This window comes from Xenopus laevis, chromosome 5S, assembly GCF_017654675.1.
Source record: "Xenopus laevis strain J_2021 chromosome 5S, Xenopus_laevis_v10.1, whole genome shotgun sequence".
Lineage (NCBI taxonomy): Eukaryota > Metazoa > Chordata > Amphibia > Anura > Pipidae > Xenopus > Xenopus laevis.
Genome location: NC_054380.1, coordinates 105,392,100 through 105,410,418, shown reverse-complemented (window position 1 = coordinate 105,410,418; position 18,319 = coordinate 105,392,100). Strand labels below are relative to the sequence as shown.

The window sequence follows — 18,319 nt, the reverse complement described above, 5'->3', positions numbered from 1 at the left end:
GGCACCTGACACCAGCTCGGTGATACAGACCTGTGACAGCACTCCAGTTTTGGGATACTGCATATACACCAAACATATAGAAAGCATGCAAATAAGTCCCACTTTCAATAGGAATTACGTTTACGACATTCTAAAACCATTAAACTTTTTAAAGTTGTGTACATCTGAAACTTGATCTACTTGACTTTTCCTTCACTATGCCAAAACAAAAGCATTTCACCTTTTTAATGCCTAATTGTTCCCTCTACAGTGTTTTGTTCTTCAAGAAATAACAGACAAGTCATAGAAAAGGAAAATGCTTAACTGTATGTAGGAATTGCAATACTGCAGCATCATATAACATACCAGATTGAGCTGGTCTACATAAAGAGGTTTGGCGATTTTATATAAGAAAGCAAAGATGCTTCTCAGTGTTCTGGACATGGCTTTAAAATGGATACATTGTACTTCTAACAAACATACTATCAGCTCAAAACAACTTTGTGATTGTTTTATGCATAAATATACTCAACAAAAAACATTAGTGAAAAAGGGCTCATTTTCCATTGCTACAGGTGCTGATCAGGTGCAGGGTAGCCCTGTATGTAACACTTGCCATAAACAGGCTCTTTGTACTGAGTTCTCCTTGCCTTGCAGCCCCTATTGTTCCCGAGCATCCCATTTATTAAAGGTCAGATTTCAGAGATTTTTTAAAACCACGAATGCCATGAAAATGATTAAAAGATCATAATATAAAAAGGATGAAAATAAAAAAATGCTTGACAAAGAGCTAAAAATGAAAACCCCTAAAACCTCTATAAATTTGAGTTTTTCAGACAACTACAAGCGAAAAAAATCTGAAATGCTAGATAACATCACCCAATGAATGGGCCCCCCTTTTCTTCCTGTTACAGTTAGAACTGCAGTATTTCCTGCCAAGCTAAGGGTTCTTGACAAGCAGAGGGGCACGATTGTTATGCAAAAGTCTTTTGGGCAGAAGGTCACAAACAGAAAGCGTAGTCGAAATCAGGCCTGGTCAGTGCAGGCAGAAAACAAGTGGAGTCAAACAAGCAGGGCGTCAAAAGCCGGGAGATCAATCAAGAATGGTCAGGACAGGCACGGGTCGGAATACAGATATCAGAATAGTTGGTTTACCACGCAGGGGTCGGGAACACAGAAGTCAACTTAGTCAGGCAGGCAGGGGTCAAAATCAGATCTCAGGGGCAGATGACATAGAACCCAGGAACTCAAGGAGATAAACCTATAACGTAATGCAGACAAGTTTGGGGAAAGAATACCAACAGGCGCAAAGCTGCTGCACAGGTGCCTTTATTCACACGACATGTTTCGAGCTAGTAGCTCTTTTTCAAGTGTAACCCAACACAGAGTGAAACAATCATTAAAATTAAAAATCAACAAAGTCTCCTCCCACCACCATTATCATTGGTTCAGAGGCCATTGCTATGGGGGGTTTGTAGCCTAGCCATCCCAGCGACAATATTAACCCCTTGTGGAATGTCCATCAAAAAATATAAAGTCCATTCATAGATCCAAGCCGGTATGTTGTGATTCAATCAAAGTCTCTTGGTTCCATGTGTTTTGTTGGCTAAAATAAAGTCAATAAATAAATACAATAATTACACTTCACCCCTGCACTGCCCATGATGGGCCTGCAAAAGCTACAATTAGCCAAAACACTTTGTGTCAGATTTTCTCTCAGGAGCTAAAATTGCTACATAACATTTGTTGCAACATATTTCGTAATGCTTTTGACATAGTTACCTAGCTGCCAGCCTTATATGTAACGATAAATCTATCTTACCCACAGTAGGTTTCAATTTTTCAAAAGGCAGCACTATCTGTCAAAGAAAGAGGAAAGAACAATAGCATTTAAGTCATAAAAACTCACAACACTCCATTGATCATTAAGGCCTTGCGGTTCCATAGCACACAATTGTTTAATCCACAGGGCCTCTTTCTGTAACAGAATTCTCTTTCTATCACCCCCCTCTGTGGTACCTGTACAACTTTGCATATGCAAAATAGTGGTGGGAAGGGGAAAACATTTTTTACTTCCTTGTTTTCTGACAAAAAGTCACCCAATTTCCCTCCCCGCCCCTAATTTGCATATGCAAATTAGGATTCAGATTCGGTTTGGCCGGGCAGAAGGATTCGGCCGAATCCTGCTGAAAAAGGCAGATTCCGAAACCGAATCCTGGATTCGGTGCATCCCTAACAAATACATTAGTGATGTCCCAACCTGCTCTCCCTCCACCCTCGGCCAGCCCTCCCTCCACTCGCACCCACCTGACTTCCAGGTTCCTTTTATGAGACCCGCCCCGCCAATGATGTCACACATGGGGCAGGGCAAGCAGGCATGCGTCTATAAGATGTCAACCCTGAAGTCGGAACTCTGCATTTGTAAGGTCGTGGGTGGAGAGAACAGTCAGAAGAGCTCAACCCACACCCACCTGCGACCCAAAAAGGCCGGCCTGCACATCACTAAAATACGTCATTCATGCCCTTGATCCATTTTTTCCATCTCAACTTCAATCAATTGCTGGTCTCTAATATCAGTTGACATTGGAATTAAGTGATGTGTAACCGGTTTAATATCACAATAACCAAGAATAGTATTGCGAATCCACCAATCAGGGCAAAATAATTCATGTACATGACCGTAGTCCAAAAAAACTGCTCCGAGGGCTACAAACTCCTTTCCAGACAGGAAAAAGGTTGCTGGCTCCTGAAAAGAACCACACACATGTACAGAGTTTAAGAGAGCTCCAAAAATATGGCAGTACTGATATCGTTGCAAATATATCATTCATGCTCTTCATCCATTGCTTCCATCTGAACTTCCATAAATTGCTGGTCTCCAATATCAGTTGAGGTAGGAATTAAGTACAAAGTTGTCTTAGACTTGCATATTAACATTAAGCATGGCTTGAACCCATGACCTACAAATACATAGAGCAGTGGATCCAGACAGCTATTTAGAATAGTCAAGCACAACGTTGCAACTACGGTTTTCTGAAGAACATCATGTAAGCTGCAGATGTTTGGGTGATGGACCAAATAATAAAGGTGCATTGTTCTTTGAATGTGGTATGGCATAAAGCAGAGAGAGAACACTGACAGGACAAGGACAATCATGATGGTCAGTTTTCTAATATGTTTTTTCTTCATGGGTATATGCCTAATATGCTTGATGAGTAAGCCATTAAATATCACAGTAACCAAGAATGGTATTAAGAATCCACAGATCAGAGCAAAATAATTCATGTACATAACCCTAGTCCATGAAAACTGCCCTGAGGGCTCAAAGCACCGTGTTGCATTTCCACGAATTTGGGTCCCTGACAGGAAAAAGGGTGAGGTGCTGACTCCTGAAAAGATCCAGACACATGCACAGAGTTTAATGGTTGTCTTAACACTTACTCTTCCTGGATACACCACCGAAAAATATCGTAAGCCACTGAGACAGGCCAAGAAGAGTATGCTGGCGTACATGCTGAAATAAAAACAGTACGTGCTAATACGGCATAGTGAGCCTCCGAATATCCATGTGGCGTTATTTCTGTAATAGGATATTCTAAATGGCAGGAAACATATGAAGGTAAGATCTGCAGCTGCAAGATTCAACAGGCATATTGTTGCATTTCCCTTCCTTTTGCTGACAAAACAGAACACATACAAGGCGGCTATATTAAAAACCAGCCCAAAAATAAATACAACAGAGTAGACGGCAGTGTACACGTGATACTTGTATGTTTCATCTGGTTTGCATTGAAGGCTTTCATTGCCCGAGGGTGGTTGAACGTCAGCCATCTGAATAAAGGGAAAAGAATCATGTCATTATTTTAATGGACCTTGCTTCTATAACACATGAAGCCTAATTTTGTTAAGTGTTCTGATCAGTCATTTTGGTTTGTAGCATGGTTACTCACCCCTCGGCGCGGATCCTCTGCTGCGGAGTTCACAGTGCCATCTTCTCCCGAGCGCTCTTCTTCCTATCACCAGCGTTTTTGGCACATGTGCAGTACGAGGCATTTACCGGTAAGGATCTTCTGTGAATATCACTTTCGGGTGCATGCGCAGTAGCTCCGTACCGGCAAATGCCTCCAACTGCACATGCGGCCGAAAGTCAGAAATTTTCCAATTTTTTTTTTCGAAAACTTTGTGACTTTTGGAGCATTGCCACTGCATCATACTGCGCATGCGCCAAAAACACTGGTCTAAGCAGGAAAAAGAGTGCTCGGGAGAAGATGGCGCCCGTGAACTCGGCAGCAGAAGACCTGCGCCGCGGGGTGAGTAACAAGTTAGGGGAATTTGCCCGGGGGAGCAGGTAGGCCGGAGGGGGGAGGAGGGCCTACACAGGGGAGGGGAGAGGGTTTTTTTCCCCGTTCAGGTTGACTTCTCCTTTAAGAGTTTTCCATAACTTTTAAAAGTGTAGTTGCCCATCTCTGGACCCTCTCTAATTCAATAATGTCCTGTTTGAGAGATGGAGACCAAAACTGTATGGCATATTCTAGATTAGGCCTTACCAGTGCTCTGTACAATGGAAGAATGACCCCCTCCTCCCGTGACTCTATGCCCCTTTTAATACAGCTCAAGACCTTACTTGCCCTTGATCCATAATGGATTTGCCTAGTGCACGACTTTACATTTATCAACATTGAGGGGGTTATTTACTGAAGTCCGAAAATTTCTCACTATTTTCTGAAAGCCACTTTTGACCAAACTCCTGTGCACAGTTTTTCTTTTTCCTGACCATAAAACATCGGAGTTTAGTAAATAACCCCCTAAATCTCATTTGCCACTTAGCTGCCCAGATTGCCAGTTTGTCAAGATCGTGTTGCAAGTGCCACATCCCGGATGGAATTAATTGGGCTGGATAGTTTTGTATCATCTGCAAACACTGATACATTACTTACAATACCCTCCCCTAAGTCATTAATAAACAAGTTAAATAAAAGTGGACCCAATACCGAGCCCTGAAGGACCCCACTAAGAACCTTACTCCAAGTAGAGAATGTCACATTAACAACCACCCTCTGTACCCGATCCTGTAGCCAGTTTCCTATCCTTGTGCAAACGACTTCATTAAGCCCAACAAACCTTAGTTTAGAAAGAAGACTTTTGTGGAGCACGGTTTCAAATGCTTTGGCAAAATCCAAATAGATCACATCTACTGCCCCCCCCCACTGTCCAGCATCTTATTTACCTCATCATAAAAAGCAATCAACCTTTATAAAGCCATGCTGATTGCTGCTCATAATAGATAAACCTCCACCATATCATTCTACAAATATGATAAACACACTGCCAAGTAGTGGCACACATAGTTAAAGGGCTCATTAGGGAACTATTGTAAAAGTTACTTTTAATTCTGTTACTGTAAGTTGTGCACAAACAAATTCACATATCAAGTAATATGGGGTTATTTCTAAATGTCACAGTATGCCTTCCATTCTGCACCACAACAGGTGGTTTCCAATTTCTAGGCAAGCTTATGAACAAATATTCAACATTAAACCTTACAAACACAGGCTAAAGATTTACAAGGGTCAATTCCCAAAGCATTACATGCAAACGTAATATTGCATGTATTTACAATTTTGTATTTGTAAACCAGGAAAGCACTTACATAATTGGTGCTCCACCTTGTGGTAGGAAACAGTTCTGATAGCTGACAATATAAAAAAACACAGATAATATAAAACTAAAAACTTTTTCTTTAAAAAACTGAATTTAGCTTGATATGTTTTCAAATGCATAGATCCAAAAAAAAATTATTTCAAAAATGATGTCAGTTTTACATAATTCTTCATCTAGATGCCTAAAACTACTTACTGCTTATTTGAGTCCAAATACCCACCAGTGCAGAAACAGATAAATGTAATAAATATTTAACCATCAAAGTAAGTCTGACCTTTTGCTGCCGAAAACGTATTCACTTTTGTAGGAGAGAAGCAGTTGTGGATATTTCCAGTGCGCTGTGAGGCTGATGAAAATGAACTGTTACCACTGCCGGAAAATGGTTTTTTTTTTTTTCACTTACATGCACTAATTTTGAAACTTCCCCTTTTGTATTTGAAAAAAATCTGTATGAAGCAGCTTCAATTACCCAATCTTATAATTTTTTTTTAAAATAAGTTACTTTTCCTGATATACAGTAGAAGATAAAATGTACTGATCTAAACTTGAACTGATTGATCTGTTGCTAGTTTTCTGTTTTCTAGGGAGGGATTTGCAGAGTGTTGTATCAATACAGAACATGCTACAGCAGCGAGCAGGGACCGGACTAGGGGGTCGGAGAAGCAGAGAAGGTGCGTACCTGGCACCCCCCCCCCCCAGCTTTGTGCCCTAGGCATGTACCTACTCTGCCTACCCCTGGTTCTGGCCATTGGTTTTGGAAACCATGAAAAAAATCATTTTCTCCATAACCACGAATGCTATGGAATTTAATAAAAGATCCAAAAAAACATGAATGAAAAAAAAAGCTCATTGCATTTTTATCTGGTGCAAGGTTACGGTTACCAGGTCACTTGAATATCCAGCTGGTATACAATTTCATTGAAATTTAATTGAAGCCCTGTAACATGCATTTATGAAAGGGTTCCCTGAATTGTCAATTGATGTGGTAACCTATGTAGCCAGATTGGGAGGACAAGTGCTGGATGAATGCATGCTAATTAGCGACGGGCGAAACTGTGCCACAAAATTTGCAAAACGGCGAAAAAAATGCCGAAACTCATTGAAGTCAATGGGCTTCAAAATCATTTTGAAGTGCATAAATGTTGACGTGAGTGGCAATTTTTATACACGGGACTATTTGGTTCAAATGCATTCCAAATCATTCTGACGCGCAAAATTGTTATGTGCGAACCAATTTTTTTCTTTTAGTCTCGACGGATTCTTTGGCAGTAAAATTGTCACCGCATTTTAATTTGCTGGCAGCAGACATGGAAATTTGCAGCAAATTTGTGTCTGTTGAATTTAATCGCCCATCGCTGATGCTAATGGTTGCTTTCTTGATGAGGAAAAACAATAAGTAAATATAAACAGACACATTAAACAATATTGTGCCATTAACTGAGGTGCAATTGGCAATCATCATGGAAAATACAGAGAATAAAGCCCCTCTCATTACAGTCGATAGAGAGCTTCTGCTGGCACTTCTGAGGCCTGAGACCACAGGGAGAAGCTTAAGAGGGAACCTGCGTCAGCAGAGTTGAACCAGAAGGACAAAAAAACAAAAAGGGAACTCTAACATCTCCGCATAGGGAAGGTAACCAGATTTTCAGTACTAATTAAGTAGCATTAGATAAGTAAATGAAAATGCATCATATACAACATTGCATTTTTTTTTTTTAAAAGCAGTGTCACATCCACTTTTGACCACTCTATATTTAAATAGAAGGACTGGAAGGACTATCTCTGCAAACCTAACAAATAGCAGTAATGTGGGGTAGCACTAATCACATACATTATGAAAGCAAAGAGAAAGAGAAAAAGTACCAGCACACAGTTTGCCTTTAAAAAGAAGTATTACAAAAACTGAGGTGTTAGTACCACACTTTGTCCAAAAAATGTAAGCTCACGTGCCACGCCAAGGCCCCTCATTGTACGTGAGACCTACACTATCTATTGGCATTGTAAGTTTGTAGTGCGAGTAGTAAGACCAGTGTGCAGTGTTTGTGCACTTTTGAAGGCAAAATTTCTTGATTAGTGATGGGCGAATTTATCCTGTTTTTCTTCGCCGAAAAATTCGCAAATTTCCTGTGAAATTTGTGAAACGGCATAAAATTTGTGAAACGTCGCCGGAGTCCAGCTTAGGACGCCGGCGTCTTGTTTTGGACACCGGCGTCCGTTTTTTGGACGCCAGTGTCTGTTTTTGGACGCCGGCACACATTCACAGGCGAAAATGTGGCAGCATCCAAAAAACGGACGCCGGCATCCATTCTTTTGGACGCCGGTGAATTTTCATGGCAGTTTTGCGAATTTATTCTCCGGCGGCGAAACGCAGGAATTCGCCTCAAATTCGTGCCTGTCGAATAAATTCGCCCGTCACTATTCTTGATGTGCTCTGACATGAATAATATAATTTATATCTTATTTCTATATTTATTTTTTACTTTGTTAATTAGTGATTTCAACTTTGATTGTGATATTTTGTGCATGTTATTATTAAGGGGGCTGATTTACACACGATTTACACACAGACTAAACCAGCAGACGCAGAATGATCTGACCAACGATGGCTGAAGAGAAAGCAGTGTGCAGCACTGTGGGAATGTGTTTCTTTTTCCTCATAAACAATAATATCAAATAAGTTAAAAACTAAAAGAAATCTCTTTTTTTCTCTCACTATTTTTGTTGTACAAAAGAAGGGACGTTACGATCTGGGCTAATCAGTTTAATAGTTTTTGTTTAATATGTGTCATAATTGCTTTATGTAACATTATGTTATGAATCATATAGAATAATAGTGCCACCTGGTGGTGAATGTAAATGTGAATATTATACAGTAGAACTGGCTGATAATGAATGATTGAACCCTTGTTGTGACCACTTGTCACTGAATTATCAAACGTCAAGTTGGTGTTTTATTCAAGAAAAATGCAGAGGCACAATAAAAAAAAATATGCTCAAGTATTTTCTAAAACCTTATATAATCGAATTGAAGAATTTATTACAGAAACAAATACAAGTAAACGCTGTCAATGGCAAAATTCTCGAACGATTCTCTCCAGAAGAAAAGTTGCACAAGTTTCCTCCAGTTCACTCAGTTCCTAATATTATAAAGCGAAAACAATAGAAACATTTTCAGGCAGTTTAGTCATTCCTGCTGCCTATCTTATTGATACTATTCCTCGGATCAGGTGGCTCTAATGGCTCACAGGTTTTTGGCAGAGGATAAGGCATGTATTTAAAGGAGAACTAAACCCTCACTATGTAAAGTCCCCACTGGCCCCCCTCCCTGTCTCCCCCCTGCACAGTCTTACCACAGAATTCTGTCCCCTCTTGAAATAGTGACCACATATGCACAGTGAGTGCAGCGGAGCTCTTGGGCACCATCTTCTGATTCAGAATTCCTTATTATTGCTTACTGGAAATCATGAATTGCAAGAGTCCCTGAAAGGAAAGATAAAAAATCAGATTGAGTTTTGTATGCCCTTTAACATTAATACATATCTTATGGGTTCCAGTTAATTTCAAAAAATAATATTATCATTCTCCATGGTGGTTTCTAAACATGTTCTGCAACACAATCACTTGTTTAAATTATTAATCAGTCGTTACTCAACATATGCTAATGAGACAGCCCAGCAACCCAGCCCATACACACACATATACACACATACACACAGACACACATACAAACACACAGAGAAATCACAGATATTCAAGCAGTTTCACATGATACTTGTGGCTTAAGTATCAAGATTCCCTGCTGCCAGAATGGTAAGTTAGATCACATTCAGAAAAAAAGCTTTCAATGGAGGGTTTATTCTTCTTTAAAATAAGTATAGCATCCCTTTGATTAGAAAACTTTTATTTCCTAAAGGTGGAAAAATTCTGTTATTTGGTGTGATATACTCATGCAAATTGCTTATAATTATACTATGATTTGGACATTTAGCAGCAATATTAAAACTAGAGGTATGGGACCTGTCATGCAGAATCTTGGGACCTGGGATTTTAAGGATGAAGGGTCTTTCCATAATTTAGATCTCCATCGTTTGTCTACTAAAAACAATCATTTAAACATTAAATAAAAACATGGTTTTGATATGACAGAGAAAAAGAAAATATGTTTTAAAATGTTGAATTATTTAATTAGAATAGGGTCTATGGAAGATGCCTTCCCATAATTTGGAGCTTTCTTGATAACAGGTTTCCAGATAATGTATTGCATACTTTGTGTTTTTGTTTCTATATGAACTAATTCATTTGCCAGTTTTAACAGACTCGTTTTACAAGATAATTTCAGAGCCCCATCGCCTATATGTTCATACAGGTATTGGACCTGTTATTCAGAATGCTCGAGTCCTGGGGTTTTCTGTAGAATGGATATTTTTGTAATTTGGTTCTTTATATCTTAAGTCTCATGTAAACATTAAATAAACCCAATAGGCTGGTGTTGCTTCCAATAAGGATTACTGTCATCTTAGTTTGGATCAAGTAGAAGGTACTGTTTTATTAGAAAAAATTGAAAAATGAATTCATGTTTAAATATTTGCACTATTTGCAAATAATGGAGTCTATGGCATTTCTGTAATTTGGAGCTTTCTGGATAATGGGTTTCCGGATATCAGATCCCATACTTGTATTATGCTTTTGTAGCTTTCCTTCTGGTTTGTAAATTTATGAAGCACCAAATACAGTAGATCTCCTTAAAGGGGATACATTTTTGAAAATAAAAAGATATGGCCATTTAAACAATATTTAAAATTCGGTTTCCTGTAAAACAATTAATGGTTTTCAATATATTTACATGGAAACTGTATAGATTGATAGGTCTCTTCTGCCCGCCAACCCAGGGGATTTCTGACACCCTGGCTGTTTAAAGTCCTGTGAATGTCAGAATGACGTTACAGGTATTGAATGCTACTGTGCATGTGCTATTCATTTGGATTTTCATGATCTGATTGGCTGACATGATTCAACCAATCGAATCAATGACCAGCAGAAGGGGCATTCACAATAGCGAGCACTTCCTGTCCATGCCTGCCTGCAATGTTGCATTGAAGCATGTTGGAGGCCCCTTGGCTGGCAGAGTGAAGAGCCTTTATGCAGCACTTCCTTTACAGGTAGATATATTGAAAATTATCTGTTTTAATTTTATTTAAAAAAAAGAGATTGTAAATGGTCAAATCTCTTTATTTGAAAGAAATTTAGTTAAGGTGGACATTCCCTTAAATTCCTAAAAGTTCCTTATCTCTACAAAACTACTGTTTTTCTCCCATAACAAAGCAGTAATCGGAGTCACGTCTATGTTGATTCTTTATTTATTTATTTATCTATTTAGAAAAAAACAATTCAAGGGACTGTTGGAGCCAGGGCTTTTGCAAAATTTGCATGAAACCGTGTCATCTCACCACCAATTTGACTCTGTATTGGCACCCACTCAATGTTAATCTGTTGTAGGAAATACTCACGCAACAAACACTTTTGAAACTGCAGTTTGTGTAAAATCTACCATTGGTGCCATGACAGATATGTAAAAAGTAGATTTTAATGCAAGATTTCAAAATGGCTTACAGTAGGAAGAGACCCAAGCTGTCCTAAACTTGAATTTAAAAGAAAAGGAACCGTAAAATCACAAATCTCTAGATGGTGCCAAGTTGTTAGGTAGCACCCAGTGACTCTAGTCCCTTACCTGTTACCCTAGGGTGAGATTCTTCTACTTCAAAAAACACACCAGCTGGGGTACTGTTCATTGAGCACCATGCCACCTTTTTCTATCTTCCTCACAGTTGTCTGCCACTTGACTTCTAGTGGGGCTCACATACAATACAGACATTTCTGTTCTCTACTAAATGAACAGTACCCTCAGATGGTGCATTTTTTTGAAGAAGAGAAGCACCTGGCTAACAGGCAAGATTAGAATCCCTGGTTAGAAGACTGCAATTGTTTGACACCCCCAGCCTTTCTAAACCTACACAGTTTACACACAAACATGTCATTTTGATCCCAGTGACAGTTGTATGTGTGTATAATATAGTATATCCACATGATTATCATTAATCAGTTGACTCTAAAGTTTTAAAATTTACTTTGTATAGGTTCTCAAGGTAACATCTGGTATTTAAAACATTAAGATATGTGAATGGAAAGAGTATTAAGAACAGGGTATTGATCATTTTATGGAGTGGCTGATAAAGTACTTAAAATTTTGAAGCAATACAAATAAAACACGTTTTATGCATGTGTGTGAGAGCAGGTTCTTTGGGAGTGTGTAGTTAGCTAAATTAAGCTAAGATGATGGGCAGTGGGAGGGGGATTAGTGATCCAGGCCCTAGATGGCAGCAGGTCTGGACTGAGAATTAAAATGTGCTCTGGCATTTAAGATACACAGAGGCCCAATCAGCCCACACCATCCCACTAAATACTGACTTCCTATGGCACCTTATAGCAGCCCCTCTGGCATTTGCCAGAACCCACAGACTGCCAGTCCAGGCCTGGATGGCAGTGTAGAACAGGGAATCTCCTTTTAGTACCATGTTTTGGTAGCAGATGGTCCCTTAGTGTCAATCAAGAAGAAGGGCATTGCCTTGGAAATCCATATAAGGAAGTAAATAGTTGTTCTAGGCCCCTTTGGCTGAAGTTGAGGATAACTGACGAAAAGCTCATAGAAGTACCCAAAGAAAGAACCTTTCCCCCTTCTTTTTTCTAAATTTAACATGATACAATTCACAGCTTTTTCAAAGAACAATGGTTGAAATTAAGAAGAACTGTTTTGAGTGGGAACAGGGAACCACAAAGTCATAGGATAATAGCTGGGTTAGTAGGTAGCAAAGCTCCAGCAGCAACACTGGACAGCAAGACAGAGTAATGTTACTTAGCATTGACCTAAAGGTAGTTTGCTGATTGTGCTGCCAATTTTTAGTACAGGTATAGGATCCCTTATCCGGAAACCCGATATCCAGAAAGCTCCGAATTACGGAATGGCCGTCTCCCATAGACTCCATTTTATCCAAATAATCCAAATTTTTAAAAATTATATCCTTTTTCTGTGTAATAATAAAACAGTTGCTTGTACTTGAGCCAAACTAAGATATAATTAATCCTTATTGGAAGCAAAACCAGCCTATTGGGTTTATTTAATGTTTAATGATTTCTAGTAGGCATGAAGACCCAAATTACGGAAAGATCCGTTATCCGGAAAACCCCAGGTCCCGACCATTCTGGATAACAGGTCCCATACCTGTATAACTCAAAAAATGCAAGTACCATTTAATTCATTTATTCTTCCTTATTTTCCCCAGAATCTTGAAGAGCAAATGAATTGCTCAGATGTGGAAAGCATGCTTAAAAAATACTACTTACCGACAGCATACACCATTGAATTCATATTTGGACTTCTTGGCAATAGCGTTGTATTGTTTGGATATATTTTTTGCCTGAAAAACTGGTCAAGTGGAAGCATATATCTTTTCAATCTGTGCATATCAGACTTTGTTTTCCTCTGTACATTTCCACTGCTGGTGAAAAAGTATATAAATGAGGAATGGACATTTGGAGATTTCCTTTGCAAATGTAACATATACTTATTTCATGAAAATCTCTACACCAGCATCCTTTTCCTTGCGTTCATCAGTGTTGATCGCTACATGCTAATAAAATACCCCTTCAGAGACCACATTCTCCAGAGGAAGAGTACAGCTATCATGATATCCCTTGGAATTTGGATTTTGGTGTCACTTGAGATATCTCCTATTCTTATTTTCGTAAAACAAGTCGAGGACAAAAATGTCACCAAATGTCTAGATTATGCAAACTCTGGAGATGCGACATGGAGTCTAGTGTATAGCCTCTGTCTTACGTTTACTGGATTCGTTATTCCTTTATGCGTAATATGGATCTTTTATATGAAAATTACATGTTTTATAAAAAAACGAAATCAGCAGCTACCAAACAGGGCTTCTCTTGAAAAGCCTGTAACAATTGTAGTCCTTGCAGCAACTATGTTTTCCATTTTCTTCACTCCATATCATGTTATGAGAAATCTAAAAATTGCATCACGAACAGAGTCTTGGACACTAAGCACATGCTCACAGATGACCTTAACCTCCGTATATATTGTTACAAGACCAATAGCTTACTTAAACAGTATGATTAACCCAGTGTTTTATTTTCTGATGGGTGACAATTTCAGAGAAATGTTACTTGCCAAAATCAAACGCATTTATACATCTCTGAAATGCACATTTAATTCAAGATGGCCATAATTAACTTTTGCTGTATTTACTATTGTGCATGCATCATTGTATATGGATATCTTTTTGGCTGATCAGACTTTTTCTTATCAAGTGATGACATTTTTATCCATAAAGGTGGCCATAGACGCAAAGATCCTATCGTACGAATCGAGGATTCGTTAGATTTTCGGACCGTGTGTGGAGTGCCGACATTTTTCGTCCGGTGGAGATCGGTCATTTGGTCGATCAGACCTATTTAATTTTGTCCTGACTGATCCCGCCGGAGCCCATTGCGCATCGTAATCGGATCGTTGGGCCATAGGGCCGAACGTTCAGATTACCCCCGATATTGCCATGCCTGTTAGTGGCATATCGGGGAAAGATCCGCTCGTTTGGCGATTTTGATCAATAGAGAACCAAAGCTCAACAAAGATTTAGTCTAAAAATTCTAAACCGTATATGTTAGGGTTCTATACAAGCCATACGTCTCTTACAGTGACAGCACACCAGTATATGTCTTTAAATAACCTTTATTCATCAGATTTTTGGGCAGCCTATCAGGTTTAACATTTCAGGTGCCTCTCCATTCTTTGTCAAACATGTGGAATGCCTCTAAAATGCTGCATGAGCTGAATACGCTGGGAAGGTGGCCTTAAATGGCATAAACTTTCTTTAAAAAGGATCTGTTGGAGTGCTGTAAACTAAAAGTTGGAAAGAGTCAAAATAGGAAAATAAATTATTCAAAAATCACTAAAAAAAATTTAAAATGAAGACCATTTAAAAAATTGCTTAAAATTGGTCAAAGTATTACATACCACACAAAGGGGCAGATTTATTTAGGATTGAATAGTAAATTCGAATTCAAATATTCTAATTGTTTTTTGTTGTCAAAATTCACACTTTCTAATTTTAATCCCCCAATTCGAATGTAAATTTGAATGTGAGATTTATCATACCTCGCCCATGGAAACAGCTCTAATTCAAACATTTGCCACCTAAAACCTGTCGAGTTTATTTACAAGTCAATGGCAGAGATCAGTTGAACCATTTGAATATGTTAATTGCCTTCCTGACATTCAAGTTTTTTTTCGGAGGGAACTCGATTAGAATTTTCAGGTTGGGAATATAAAATCAAATATTATAAATTAACATTTTTTCTTAAATAACCTCCCATTCGAGTTGTGAGTATACTCTATACACATTCGAGTTGTGAGTATAATCTATATGCAAATGTAAACTTCTATATTGTATTGAAAATGTGACATTACTGTGTATAAAATAATTTATTTTCTACTGTATTTTTTTATATTAAAAATATATAAAATTTAATTGTGTTAAGTGTTGCATTTTCAAGTTAAACCTCTCAAAAAGACCCCCAATGTGCATATATACTGTATAATAATCATTCATCAAGAGTTTAGTCAACAGTGTGAATCATCCAAATTATCTTTAAACCCCAACAATTACCAGTGTGTCAACTACTGACCCACTTGTTGGTACAGTTATGGGACCTGTTATCCAGAATGCTCTAGGGTTTTCCTGATAAGGAGCATTTCCGTAATTTAGATCTCCATACCTTAAGTCTACTAAAAAATAATTTAAACATTAAATAAACCCATTAGAATTGTTTTGCCTTCAATTAGGATTAATTATATTTTAGTCGGGATTAATATACAGCTACTGTTTTATTTATTACAGAGGAAAAGGAAATCGTTTATATAAATGTGAATTCTTTGGATGGCCTTCTTCTAATTCTGAGCTTTCCTGATAATAGATTTCATACCTGTAATTGTGATGGTTAAATGTGATTTGGGTTGTGTACACTGTTGACTAAGCACCTGATAAATTATTGTTGGATCCAAAACATTTTGTGCACTACACAGTAAACTGATGATTATATGATTTATATGGTTCTGAAAAGCATATTCCTGAATTGGATTCCACTCCTTCTTGTTTCATATTTTACTATATAGATAATGATTAAAAATGGATTCATTTTACACCTAGGGGCAGATTTATCAAGGGTCGAATTTCGAAGTGATAAATACTTCGAAATTCGACCCTCGAATTGAAATACTTCGACTTCGAATATTGAAGTCAAAGTATTTTTCACCAAATTTGGCCATCGAACGATAGAAGTAAAATCGTTCGATCGTACGGTAAAATCGTTCGATCGTACGGTAAAATCGTTCGAATCTAATGATTCAAATAATTGTAGCGTACGATCGAACGATTTTACTTCGATGTGTGAAGACTTAGAAAATGGTCTAGAAGGTCCCCATATGCTAACATAGCACTTCGGCAAGTTTAATTTGGCGAAGTATTTAAGTCAAAGTTTTTTAAAAGAGACAGTACTTCGATTATCGAATGGTCGAATATTCAAATTAAATTCGAAGTCGTAGTATCCTGTTAGATGGTCGAAGTATCCAAAAAATTACTTCAAATTTCCAATTTTTTTTACTTCGAAAATTCCCTTGAATTCACTTCGACCCTTGATAAATCTGCCCCCTAACTGCAATATAGATATGGGACCTGTTATATAGAATAATCGGGACCTGGGGTTTTCTGGATCTTTCCGTAATTTGGATCTTCATACCTGAAGTCTACTAGAAAATCATGTAAACATTAAATAAACCCAATAAGCCGGGTTTGCTTCCAAAAAGGATTAATTCTATTTTAGTTTGGATCAAGTACAAGGTACTGTTTTATTGTTAAAGAGAAAAAGGGAAAAAGGCCATCTCCCATAACGGAGTCTATGGGAGATGGTCTTTCTGGATAATGGGTTTCCGGCTAATGGATCCGATACCTGTACCTTTTTCCATTTGTATTTTAGATTATTTGATTTCTTTTTTGCATGCTTTATTGTTTTCTATGCTTACAAGGGGAATATACTGACAGGTATATTTGTTAAACAGCAAGCAATTTAAAAAAGGATAGGGTACAAGGAAAGCAAGGGGCCGATTTACTAACAATTGCTACTTTTTCTACGAATCTCTAAAAAATTTAGTTTTTCTATATTTCTTAAAAGCTCTAAAAATTGGAGATGTATTAAGTGCAAAAACCATGAAAAACTCGAATACAAAAATTGGCCAAGTAAATGTTTTCGAGAGCCTATAAAAGTAAGGGGGAGCTGCACTGCTCTTATTGAACTTTTTTAATCAATTCAGAATTTTACAGGTTTTTGGATTTTTTCCACTAGTAATTATCTGAGAAACTCACATTTTATAGGTTCTAGAGGTATTCATATTTTGTATTGGATCTACTTTTTAAATTCTGATTTTTTTAATAAATTTAATAACATTCGTGGTTTTAGAAGAGTTTAGTCGTGTTTCAAAAACTTTTAAAACCAGTCGACCTTTAATAAATAGGCCTTCAAAATAAAAAAAACTCATTGAGGCAAAAGGGTGGTCCATGTGCACTAACCCCAGACCCTCAGCAAAGGGAGCAGTAGTCCACCATAGCATATGAACTCTTGTGGACTCCTAGAGTAGCATTTTAAAGACATTATACTTTTCTCCGGCATGACACACTGTAAAGAGTCTTTCCTAGTTAATATGTTGCAGAGATGCCCTTATACTGCCAACGTTTGCACATCTAAAATGTAGTGTTTTAGTTACTCCTTTATATACAGTAGTTGTCTCGGCAACATAATCGCAAAATGCTCATTCATACAAATGCTAGAGATACCGTATGTTTGGTATTATTAATTATTACCAGATGAAAAGGAGAGTCTTTCATAGGTTCCTGAGTAGGGATGTCGCGGACTGTTTGCCCGCGAACTAGTTCGCGCGAACATCGGGTGTTCGCGTCCGCCGAATGTTCGTGAACGTCGCGCGACGTTCGCCAATTTGGGTTCGCCATAGCTGGCGCTTATTTTTGACCTCTCACCCCAGACCAGCAGATACATGGCAGCCAATCAGGAAGCTCTCCCTCCTGGACCACCCCCACACCCCTGGACCACTCCCCTTCCATATATAAACTGAAGCCCTGCAGTGTTTTTTCATTCTGCCTGTGTGTGCTTGGAAGAGCTAGTGTAGGGAGAGAGCTGTTAGTGATTTGAGGGACAGTTGATAGTAACTTTGCTGGCTAGTAATCTACTTGATACTGCTCTGTATTATAGGGACAGAACTCTGCAGGGATTTGAGGGACATTTTAGGTTAGGTAGCTTTGCTGGCTAGTAATCTACCTTCTACTGCAGATCTCTCATCTGCTGACTGCTGCCTGTAACCCAATAGTCCTTGTAAGGACTGCTTTTATTTTCTTTTTTGTTTTTTTACTTTGCTACTATAAGAGCCCAGTGCTATTAGTCTAGCTGTGTTGGGGTGGGGAGTGGGACTGGTGTGCTGCTCCTAGTAGTTCAGCACCAACCAGAGTAATTTTTTTTTTTAATATATATATATATTTTTTTA

The 18,319-nt window shown here is 38.2% G+C and overlaps 2 protein-coding genes across 2 annotated transcripts; one reads left to right on the top strand and one right to left on the bottom strand.

The window, feature by feature from the left end:
• Positions 1 to 2,144: 2,144 nt before the first annotated feature.
• On the bottom strand, positions 2,145 to 6,001 carry XB5844514.S (provisional ortholog of cysteinyl leukotriene receptor 2 S homeolog). The gene is made up of 2 exons (XM_018264800.2): positions 5,915 to 6,001; positions 2,145 to 3,810 (listed from the first exon to the last, which is right to left on the bottom strand). Exon 2 carries the CDS (start codon positions 3,808 to 3,810, stop codon positions 2,803 to 2,805), a length of 1,008 nt encoding a protein of 335 aa, XP_018120289.1. The 5' UTR covers positions 5,915 to 6,001; the 3' UTR covers positions 2,145 to 2,802.
• A 4,573-nt stretch (positions 6,002 to 10,574) lies between these two features.
• Positions 10,575 to 14,039, top strand: LOC108717461 (succinate receptor 1). The gene is made up of 2 exons (XM_041564128.1): positions 10,575 to 10,586; positions 12,978 to 14,039. The coding sequence occupies exons 1-2, from the start codon at positions 10,575 to 10,577 to the stop codon at positions 13,938 to 13,940; spliced, it is 975 nt and encodes a 324-aa protein (XP_041420062.1). The 3' UTR covers positions 13,941 to 14,039.
• The last annotated feature ends 4,280 nt before the right edge of the window (positions 14,040 to 18,319 follow it).